This window comes from Tupaia chinensis, unplaced genomic scaffold (genome assembly GCF_000334495.1).
Source record: "Tupaia chinensis unplaced genomic scaffold, TupChi_1.0 Scaffold000453_1, whole genome shotgun sequence".
Lineage (NCBI taxonomy): Eukaryota > Metazoa > Chordata > Mammalia > Scandentia > Tupaiidae > Tupaia > Tupaia belangeri.
The window spans coordinates 199,046-211,161 of record NW_006159960.1 but is presented as its reverse complement, the minus strand read 5'-3'; the positions used below and the strand labels follow the sequence as shown (position 1 = coordinate 211,161).

Sequence of the window (12,116 nt, the reverse complement as noted above, 5' to 3'; positions counted from 1 at the left end):
TCCTGAAAAGTGATTGAATAGATTTTTATGACCTAAGATTTTTTATTTTTGTCACGCTCCAGCATATTTTTAAGAAGTGTTCCACAAATGCTAAGCAGTAAAGCTTAGCTAAACTGCAGACTCAAGTTTACTGAAGAAAGTACCCAAGGAAGTGAACTCAACATTTGTAGTAGTAAATATGTATTGAACAGCTGTTAACTATCAATATATGGTCAGCTCTGTAGCAGGATCTAGGGATAGTGTTTTTCAAATTTAATCACGTGTAGTGGGTAATTAAACCAGTAATTAAATCATTAGCTTATAATGCTGTATCCATGTGGGTACTTTACATGTGATTAGATAATTTGTATAATTTTTAATAAGAGTCGACATTTACTAGGTCAGGTTGACATTTACAAGAAGAACAAGTTGATTAGGTGTAGAAGTAGAATAGTAAAAACATTGAATAGATGTAGAATTAGAATTCCTAGCCAGGCTTATCTTCCAAGTCTGACCTAGCCACCGATCTGTGAGCTAGACCAGCCTCACAGAACTCTAGGCTCCTCCAGGTTTGTGAAAGAAGTTAGATGCCTGCTTTGTAGATTCTGTTGTGAAGATGAAATGAGGTAAATAAGTGCCAAGGATAGAGCCAGGCATATTCTTTCTCTGCTTATGTTACCATTTCTAGTACATGTACTAATTTTTGAGACCTTTAAGAACTATGACATCTGAAATAATGAAACTGTAGCTTTTCAATATTTAAGGAAAAAAAGTAAGTGGCAAATAGAATGTTGCTTTGAGTATTATATATGCTTGTATATATGTGTGTGTGTAACATGCAAAGCAATGTTCTATTTGGAGTTTCTCCTAAAATAATGAATATATAATGAGATATATGTGTGTATGCATGTGTATTTTTAATATAGTTTCTTTCGTAGCCCAATTCTTTTCTTCTGTTCCCTGAATCGCTGTACTTGTAGACAAGTAGTTCACAAAATTAGGTACTTATCATAGGTAACTGGGGAATTTGTTAAAACACAGATCAATGTGCCTCATCTCTAATGGTTTACTAGTTCCGGTGTATGGCCTCAAGGTTTGCATTTCTGCCAAGTTTCCAAATGATGTTGTACAGAAGGTCCACACATTGTGCTTTAGAGTTACTGGTTTAGATTTTTCAAAGTTGTACTCATGCTGCCCACATTAGGATTATATATTCTGTTAAATCAGAGGAAGAGCTCTCTAAGTAATGCAAGCTGAGTAGTTAAGGGAGATGTACTTTTAGTATTTTTTGTCTATCTGTATTTCTAAGTGTAAAAGTTACAGTCTGGCTTGAAAAGTCAGATCTTACCCTATTTAAAGAGTTGGCATGAAGATCTGCTTTAGCTTAAGTTCTCAGCGTCACAAATAAAAGTTTAAAGTTTACTGCACGCAGAACTGAATATCTAGTATAGGAATAAAGTACAGTTGTTCTTTTCTTTGAAGAATTCTGATAAGAAATTGAACATGAAAGAGAACGTTCCATTTCTTGCTTTGTTTAGTCGGAGCCTTCAGCTGTACATATAATTATTAATATTACTTCATAAAAACTTTTTCTAGTAGAAATTTCACTCTTTCTCTAACACATGTTTTCTATAATATGCTTATCTTGGCAATTTTATTTCTTCATCTGTTTATTTTGCAAATACTGACTTTCCTTTTCCAGGAAAAGGAAAGGTAGAGGGATTTCTCATAGGACTTAACACAGCACTAGATATGAATTAAGAATTAATAAATAATATGATATATATTTTTTAATTGCCAGAGAATGCACGTGGTGGGGCATGGTCATATCATTATCTATGCTACTCTGTTTCTCCATCCCGTCAGGATTTGGGGCATGCACACACACACACACACACACACGCACACACACACACACACACTTCCAGCTTGTTTACCAAGCCACCAGGGCCGTTTACCATTCAGTAGAACTCTGTCTTCTCTTCAGATGTTTATTTGGTAAAAATTATAGTGAAATACAGAGTCTAGCTAGTGTCAGCATTGCTATGAGAAGTCTGGTTTTAATTTTGTAAGACCGTATGGAAATGTGCCACAGTATTTTCAATCGACTCACCATCACTAAAAACCTATTATTAGAAACAATAATATATTTCCTAACCATAAACTCTCTTAAGTCTTCTGTTTATTCTTTCAAAGTTTCTCATTCTCTTTTTCTCCCATAAACTTATTATACATAGCATTTTCTACTTTGTTTCAGTCTGATTTCAAACTAGGAATTTGCCATTTTAATTTAGTAACTCATTGATTTATTTAACATTTATGATATGCCTGTTAGATGCCAGCCTCTGTACTTGACTCTAGGGATATGAGGATGATTTTACCCTGCCTTCTAGGAATAAATAATCTAGAAGAGAAAAACTAGTAAGTGATGGATTGCACTGTACTGTGACACTTGCGCTAATGATGGTAGACATGACTTTATAACATATCTGTCAAGTCTGACTTAGTGTCTGCTCTTTAACATTGAGATGCACACCGTTCTTTCCTTTTTAGGTCCTTTTCCATGTGATATATGTGGTCGTCAGTTTAATGACACTGGAAATTTGAAACGCCATATAGAATGTACGCATGGTGGGAAGAGAAAATGGACTTGTTTCATCTGTGGAAAATCAGTACGAGAAAGGTAAAGAATTATCTGCACACCTAGAAAACTTCTAGTACAGTTAGGAAGAAGTAATGAATATGTTTTGTAAGACTTAGAATAACACAAGTTCATAATACTTGAATTGTACTTTAGTTTGAAATAATAAAAACAAGGAATTATGTAAAATACTATAGAAGATGGTATAGATTCAGGATTTGGAGGTAGAGGGATTTCTCATAGGACTTAACACAGCACTAGATATGAATTAAGAATTAATAAATAATATGATATATATTTTTTAATTGCCAGAGAATGCACGTGGTGGGGCATGGTCATATCATTATCTATGCTACTCTGTTTCTCCATCCCGTCAGGCTTTGGGGCATGCACACACACACACACACACACACACACACACACACACACACACTTCCAGCTTGTTTACCAAGCCACCAGGGCCAGGATCTGAACCATGGTTGGCCATGTGGGATCTGGCCTGCTTTGCACAGTACTCAACCACTGCTATACAGGGCCACCCCGAAATATTAGCTATCTTAAATAGTGAGCATGTGTTGAAGCAATGAGTACTTTGAGGTCATCTCTCATTTTTAATGTGCAAAACATGCTGTCATTTCCCCAAAGCTACTGTGGCTCCTAAGCACGTTAGCTTATCGTTGTTTCTGAATTCCAGCATCCAGATTTCATTTTCTCCCATTGTGCTATTATGATGAGTTCATCATTAGAATTCCATCCGTCTTCAGTTTATCCTCCCAAATCCTACAATATCTGCCTCCAAACTTAGAGTTTCCTTGAACTTTATCTACTACTTTTACAAACATCCTTTGTCTTCCTTACAGTTTACCATTCAGTAGAACTCTGTCTTCTCTTCAGATGTTTATTTGGTAAAAATTATAGTGAAATACAGAGTCTAGCTAGTGTCAGCATTGCTATGAGAAGTCTGGTTTTAATTTTGTAAGACCAGATGGAAATGTGCCACAGTATTTTCAATCGACTCACCATCACTAAAAACCTATTATTAGAAACAATAATATATTTCCTAACCATAAACTCTCTTAAGTCTTCTGTTTATTCTTTCAAAGTTTCTCATTCTCTTTTTCTCCCATAAACTTATTATACATAGCATTTTCTACTTTGTTTCAGTCTGATTTCAAACTAGGAATTTGCCATTTTAATTTAGTAACTCATTGATTTATTTAACATTTATGATATGCCTGTTAGATGCCAGCCTCTGTACTTGACTCTAGGGATATGAGGATGATTTTACCCTGCCTTCTAGGAATAAATAATCTAGAAGAGAAAAACTAGTAAGTGATGGATTGCACTGTACTGTGACACTTGCGCTAATGATGGTAGACATGACTTTATAACATATCTGTCAAGTCTGACTTAGTGTCTGCTCTTTAACATTGAGATGCACACCGTTCTTTCCTTTTTAGGTCCTTTTCCATGTGATATATGTGGTCGTCAGTTTAATGACACTGGAAATTTGAAACGCCATATAGAATGTACGCATGGTGGGAAGAGAAAATGGACTTGTTTCATCTGTGGAAAATCAGTACGAGAAAGGTAAAGAATTATCTGCACACCTAGAAAACTTCTAGTACAGTTAGGAAGAAGTAATGAATATGTTTTGTAAGACTTAGAATAACACAAGTTCATAATACTTGAATTGTACTTTAGTTTGAAATAATAAAAACAAGGAATTATGTAAAATACTATAGAAGATGGTATAGATTCAGGATTTGGAAGTTTATATCTAGAGTTGATTTAACATACATATACTTATAACTCTTTATGAACCCCCACTTAAAGCACATTAAAGGAGTTTTGTTTCAGATTTTCAAAGATGATAAGCTACAAAGACAGGGAGAACAGAGAGGTGACAAGAATGACACAGGTTTGGAAGCTGTAAAGCAGATGGCTCGGTGGAAGCTACTTAGCAGATCTAAGGAAGCCAAATCCCACAGTGGCAGTGGAGAAATAGGAGAAATGATTTACATCACAGAATCTATAAATGTATAGGAACTGGCAGTGTCTGGCATCTCTGGCGTTGGGGTGAAGAACAGGCAGAAGAAGGAGCATTAGATTAGGAACTTCAGAAGTTTTAGCAGTCAGATCATCGGATTCCCTTCCACCTCAACACCTGTCATTGCCGCTGGGTGCGTGCCTCCCTCCCTAAAGGAAATTGCTGGACTGGAGCTTACCCTGTAGTTACGCGGTTGAATGCATTCTGAATGCCAAAATCACGAAACCCCAGACGTTACCTTCAACAATAACTTGGTTTTTAGATATGACCCTCCAGGCAGCAGATAGACTATTTCCTGAAAATCTGACCAACCTAGGGAAAAATGTATTCCCTAACGAGTAGTATACCTGGATCACCTACCGTGAAGCAGAGCTCGTCAAGACCTTTCTCTGACCTTACCATCCACTTTTTATCCGATCACACTTAATCATTAGCAAATAGTCAAGGACTGCAAGATTTGGAGGGAAAATCTAACGTGGAACATGATTCCAAAATGGAAGATAGACTCCAACACACGTACACACATACACACACACGCATGCACATACAAACTTTAAGGAAACAGATTATGAATGAAGAAGAAACTTCAAAAAGAAAACTATTTTTTCCTCTGTTGAAGATACAGAATCTATTACACAAGAATAGGATGTTGTATTAAAAGGATTACTCAAAATAGCAATTCAGAACTTCCAGAAATTCAAAGAGCAAAAAGATAATAGAAATGTAAAATAAAAGTTAAAATATTAGAAGACCAGGCAGGTCTAGCATCTGACTAATGAGTTCCAGGAGGAAAGAACAGAGGAAAGGGAGGGGAAAAATTATCTTTGATACAATTCAAGAAATAAAGGATATGAACTGACAGCAAGAAATGACCCACCGCATGCTTAGGTCATTAGAAATGACTTTAGCATGCTTAGGTAGTTAGTTGAATATAAACCTCCACCAGAGTACATCACTGATATTTCAGAACACTGGGACCGAGGGGAACTTATGTACCTCTGGGAATGGAAAAAAGTCACACTCGTTGAACAGTTACTTGATTTTTACTCTCAACAACAATGCTTAAAGGAAGACGATGTAATAACCTGCATAATTCTGAAAGAAAAGGCTCTTCAGCCTAGAATTCTGTCCGCAGTTAAACTCACAAGGATAGAATAAAGACTTTTTATGATACCAAAGAAATTACCTTTCTTCGTACCGTTTCTCATGAAACTACAGGAAGCTACTGAAGAGTAAACTCATAAAAAGGAAGTAGGGCTCTAGGTAATAGTCTAACACAGGAGACAAAAGGAGTAATTCCCAGGAAGATGGTGAGTGAAGATTCTGAGGGGTTCTGCTTACAGCGTAGGCAATGGGTAGTTCATACTAGTCGTAGTGTGACCCAAGACCTGTAGAGAGTCACCGCCAAGATCCCTCCTGGCAGCTTTCCTCTTCTTGCTAGGGAACTCAGTGCTAAAGTAGGTCTGACTTATCTGTGCTCTGCCTCTGTTTAGTTCCTCTCTGTGCCAGTGGGCTTATGCTTATCTTTGTGCCCTTCCGCGTGATTTAACTGAGGACACTCAATTACGTTCACAGAAATGTTCTGTTTTGAGCTATCCATGAGAATTAGAAGAAGGTCATTGTGTGCTTATGAGCAAAGTATACAGAGCCGCCTACTCGCTTTGACAATATTTCTACCAGATTTCCACGACCTAGTCCACTCTGGCTCTTGTCAGATAGTCCAACTGTGGTGAACTTCCTATCTTCTGGTATTTATTCCTGACTTTACCCACTGACATGCCAGCAGGGGATCATGTTAACTCTCAGAGAAGCTGCTGCTAGACTTGCAGAAGCCTCCCTGTTCATGATATCTTTGGGGCCCTCTAAGAGTGGCATTGTTAGGTTCCTGGTTAATAGTCAATTTGCAAAAGCATATGATAATATTATTTAGTGACCCATAGATGTGTAGTGAAACCAAATTAACGTAAGTGATGGTTTTTGGGGAGATGAGGTGGGGAGGATAAGATCAGGAAAGAACATATGGTAGTATTCTAAGGTTCAGTAATATTCTATGCCTCAATCTGCATGTAAGTGTTTTAATACTATTTTTAAACAGTACATATATAAATTGTATATATTCTTCAGTATATGTTTCGTAATTTTAAAAAATTAAAACTTCTATTTTCTTCAAGTAACTGATGGCGTAATGGTGACGTAGGAATATCAGTACACTTCTACAGATTGATTAATTATAAAGTTATTATATGCATGGTAAATTCATTTTTCCCCTTTGAGATCTTTTTGTAAAAACAAAAAAGGAAACAAGCCAAAAAAGCCTGCCAAAGATAATGCTTTCATCTGTTCGACTCTTGACTAGGTAGGGAAAATTTTTTTATATAATATACAGACTGTCCACACTCTCTTGTAGAGATTGAAAGATTGGTGGACACTGGAGACAGTAGGAAATATTTTTGAGAGACTTTCTCCACAAAGTCATGGGTATCGCTATAGCCACTCCTGTTGGTGGGCCTTGTCGAAGAGTGCCACCTACTGGCAGAGGTCTATCTTCATTTTAGATTCAGCCTTTAAACTTGGTATATATAGGATTGAAATGAAAACCAGGTAGTAGTGACAGCCTGCCTGCAAAGATTGGTCACATTTGTGTGTGACTTTTATTCCCCCTAAAATAACTTTGCCCATCTTCACCCAGCACTTTAGATAGGTGGGAAAACCTGGAACTTTGGGACTACAGGAATTGCTAGTGGTGTAACTGGAGCAAAATGGTTACATGGTAGCTCTCTGAAGGTCAGTGGTGCTGGACAGTTTAGGAAGACCAGCAGTAATGCCATTTATATAGTTCCTTTTGCACATTTGCTTCTGGAAAGTAGAAATGTCTGAGGTTTTCTTTGGCCTTAAAACATTTTTCAACAAATATTTAGCACGTATTTGGAAGGAATAGTAGATTAAAGTAGATTCCTTAAGTATTACCAACTCCCTTCTACCAGAATTCATATCAGTTTACCTAATTCAGAAGTGATAATTGAAGATTTTTTTTATTTGTACTTTTTGAATACTTAAGAACTTTCAAAGCTTAAGCTGTTCAATTAAATTCCTGAGAAGTCCATAGCTAAGGACATCAAAGTTTTGTTTTTAAAGAGAGAAAACTTAAGAAGCATATTTGCATTCTGGTAATAGTCCAATAAAAAGCAATAATACCCAGGCCGACCCTGAACCACTGCCGCAGTTAAGTCCTGAGTATAGGCAGCCAGATCTCCCATGGCTGAGCATTGCTCCAATCCTGGCATCAGTGGCCATGAAAAGCACATGTGTGTGCATGCCCAAAATTCTGATGGAGTAGAGAAATGAAGGAAAGAAAGATTGCAGTGTAACCACGCCCTTTGAAGGGGTGCTGTCTCTCTTTCGCTCTGTGGTGAATGCATGGACCCTATAGACAAGGGGGGAAGAAGAGCAAAAATACTGTAGGAGAAAAGATTTACTGTTCGCTTGAACACCATTCTCGTAAGTTTTGCAGAACTTTGTTAAATATGTACATTGACACGTTAAAAGTCTTTAAATATCTATCTATATATTTAAACACAGAACCACTTTGAAAGAACATTTGAGAATCCATAGTGGAGAAAAACCTCATCTTTGTAGTATTTGTGGGCAAAGTTTTCGTCACGGAAGTTCATACAGGTAAGTAAAGCCATTTTTCTTCTAGATTAAGTAAACTGTTGAGTTGTCAGAAAAGTCACGATGCATTTTTGCATAGAAAAACAGAAAAAAAAATCATGACTTTTCCAGAGACCCAATAATATGTAAATACCATTGTGATGTGTGCACACAGATTTACTATTAATGTTCTTAAATATTTTCATCTTGAAACTTTAATATTTACACTTTATTTATTTACCTCTTTTTTCAAGTTAAACAGAATGTTTCTCCTTTGGATGCAGTTTAATTATGTACTAGTTTTGGTTATGACAGAATCAGTCTTGGCAACCTGAGTGGGAAAGTGATTCCTTTCAGTAGGATTTATAGAGATAGAGGATTATAGGGATAATAGTCATTGATTTCAACGAATTTTAATAATCTGAACCTCTTTCAACCTCATTGGAATACTATAAAATGAGCTGCATTTTATTTGCTTGGTGTGAATAGTAGTAAAATGTAATTTTCATAAAATAGGGTTCTTTTAAAATATAATAAATTTTCATCTGTCGGTGTGTAAATGGTATCCCTTATCCAGAATAAGACTAATCTTCAATTACTTTCTGTATAATTTGTGTCATTATCTTATGCCACTGGACAGTTACTCCGTCTGATTCTGATTCCTTCCGGGTTTAATTCTACTTTTGATATCTCTGACACTTGACAAGTCAGATCGATTGAGTGCAGTAGACTGAGTATCTAACAAATAATATCCAGAAGTGATAAGAGCGGTCGCAAATATTGAAATGCTTTCTCGAAAGCAGTGAGTGGGAACCTTGGGGTCAGGTGGCAAAAGACTGGGAAGGACTCTGAAAGTCTTAGAAACAGAGCAGGTACTGTGTGAGGGTGGTGGAGTAGGCATTTCAGTTTTTGTCATTTATTCATCATTTGTTCATTATGAGGCTTTTTCCTTCTGTCATTGGTTTCAATAGTCTTCAATTTTTTTTTTTATAGACTTCACTTACGAGTACATCATGATGATAAAAGGTACGAGTGTGATGAATGTGGAAAAACATTTATTCGTCATGATCACCTTACAAAGCACAAAAAAATACATTCAGGTAGGCCAGACTTTGTATGCTATTTCCAAAATCCTTTTAAAAGCCCCTGGAAGGACATAGTATTACATCATGTTTGTGTTGGCTGTAATTTTAATAATTTCATGTATATATTTATTACCCCATTGGAATGGTGGTTCTAAAAACTTTTTCAAAAATCATCTGGGAAAGACATAATTTCATGATACAGTGTTCACTGTAATTTTAATAATTTGGTCACTTTTTGTGACTATAAAGTTTCTCTCTCAAAGTTTCATTTTAAACAAATGCTCAAAGTTTGCATTTTGCATATGATGCAGATATGTACAATGCTTGCTATTGGGCCTTCCCTAAAAAGAGAATTCACAGTAATATTTATCACTTTGATTGGATTTGAAAGAAGCTAGCAAAAATTAGATATTTAAAGGGAAATGATTACAATTGGATGTTGAAGCTTATAGTACAGTGTATTTAAAAACCCTCTCTTTAGAAAAGAGTAACTTAATGATCCTGATCAATTTCAGATCGTTATACTGTATTTTTAATTTTTATATTCTGGGGATTTCTTTCATATTTTCCTCTCAGATTGATGTTCAGGAAATACTAAGAGAGCCAAGTTTGTGAGCACAGTAATGGGAAAAGAGCCGTCTCTGAGCACGGTAGAACAGGTGATTATTATTACTATTACAAACATAATTTAAATGCAAAATGCGCAACAGGTAGCTTTTAAATATTTTCTTAAATGATTTTAGTGAGGCAGATTGCAATTATCACCCTTTTCAAGAAATGCTAAAGGTCTGATGACATTTTTCATTGGAATTATGCAGTTTCATCTTCAGGAGGATAATTAGGAATTCTAAATTCCTAATTCTAGAGATCACATGCTTTAACTACACACTGAATTTGAGACAGTAATTTTTAAATACCAACGCTTTGCAACTGAATGTAAAAATAGAGATGATAAATTGGACTCATCTAAAAGTTTCCATTACATTTCGAGAAATTGGGCTCATCTAGAAGTCTCCATTACCTCTGTAGTTTGGCTCATTGTAAATGTAAGAAATCCTCACAGATGAAAAATCTTTTAAAAGTAAAGTACAAAGATCTGAAAATGTTTAGGCTTTTTTTTATAAGCAGTAAGACAGCCTCATCTTAACTCAAGGTATATTCATTTAAGATGTTTGGCATCCAGACATGCATGTTCCTAAAAATAATCCTGTGTTTTAAAATAATTTCATTTATCTTACTCTGCTACATTGAAAGGTAAGATTTGAAGTCTCCATCAAAAGACTACTGATGTCTTCTAAACCAAGTAAGAAAAAGATTCATGTCCACGATGTTAAAATTAAACAAATTCTTTGAGGAGAGGTACTTGGAAAGGAATATAAAGGAAATAGCCCAAAATGAAGGGTAGCTTTACTTTCCTGGTATGTTTTCCACCATGTTTGGTGATTTGTTTCAGAGGAAAAAAAATGAAATGCATATTTTAATCAAACCATTTGGATCTTTATTTTAGGTGAAAAAGCTCATCAGTGTGAAGAATGTGGAAAATGTTTTGGTCGTAGGGATCATCTCACTGTTCATTACAAAAGTGTACATCTTGGAGAGAAAGTGTGGCAAAAGTAAGTGTAAAGTAAATTTCTCATAATTACTACATCGACTTAAGTCTTGGGTGGAGGAGGAAAGTTATAACTTTTCTTTCTTTTTTTTTTTTCTTTTTTAGAGATTCTTGCTATAGGGCACTTGTACTTGATGAAGAGACAGAGACAGAAAGTGAGAAATCACCCCTCTGGGGGGATGGCCCTGCCGCCATCCCTTCTCCTCCATCTCGGGATTTGAGCATGTACAAACATGTGCCCAGCCTGAGTTTTAAGCTGCCGGGGCCAGGACAAGAACCACTGTTGATTACATGGGAGTCTAGCAATATAACCATTATGCCATCTGCTGGTCCCATATAACTTTTCTTGTTCATTTTGTTTGGGGAATAAATTAACAGCTCTCTTTCTCTAGCTTCTCTACAGACCTACACAAATTGAGCAGAGCATATTTTTTGTTTTTGCTTTGCCTTCATGAATTCAAACGCTGGGCAGTAGTAGATACTGAAGTTAACCACTAGTATAAAGTTTTGGTGTCCTTTAGGAATGTCTTCTATCTTTGGTGGTTGTTGCTCTTTGAAAGCTCAGTAATACTGCCTACGTATTGTACTTGATAAGATAGCAATTATTAGGGAAAGTTCTTACTCTGAATTTAACTTGTTTCTATTCACACCAAGCATTTCAAATGATACTTTATTTGAAGGAGACATGTGCTATCTTAAACATGAACTTTTTTGTACAATTTCAAAATCTGAGCTTAACTGAGATTAGTTCCTGAGGGTACTATGTTCCAAGAGCTCTGTTCTTTGCCTCAATATTTTCGGTAATGATGCAGCAGATGTGTTCCAAGGTGCCACAAGGCTTTATTTAATAGTCCTAAGCATCATCAACAAAATATACATGGTAAATATAAATGTAGGGGGCCAGCAGGTGGCGTGGTGGTTAAGGGCACTGGACTCCCACATGACCAACTGTGGTTCGAATCCTGGACCTGGCAGCTTGCCTTCTCACTCTCTCTCTCTCATTTTGTCCCTCTCTGGTCAAATTAAAATAAATAAAGTTAAATAAAGTAATTCTTTTATATATATATATATATATATGTGTGTGTGTGTGTGTGTGTGTGT

At 36.0% G+C, this 12,116-nt stretch overlaps 1 protein-coding gene across 1 annotated transcript in view; it reads left to right on the top strand.

Moving 5' to 3' along the window:
• The window catches only part of ZBTB41 (zinc finger and BTB domain containing 41), a 60,766-nt gene that overhangs the window by 17,429 nt on the left and 31,221 nt on the right, over window positions 1-12,116 (top strand). Inside the window, exons 6-9 of the mRNA XM_006155430.3 lie at window positions 2,533-2,662; window positions 8,250-8,345; window positions 9,315-9,421; window positions 10,914-11,019. Coding sequence (XP_006155492.1) covers window positions 2,533-2,662; window positions 8,250-8,345; window positions 9,315-9,421; window positions 10,914-11,019 — 439 coding nt within the window. The remainder of the gene's footprint in view (window positions 1-2,532; window positions 2,663-8,249; window positions 8,346-9,314; window positions 9,422-10,913; window positions 11,020-12,116) is intronic.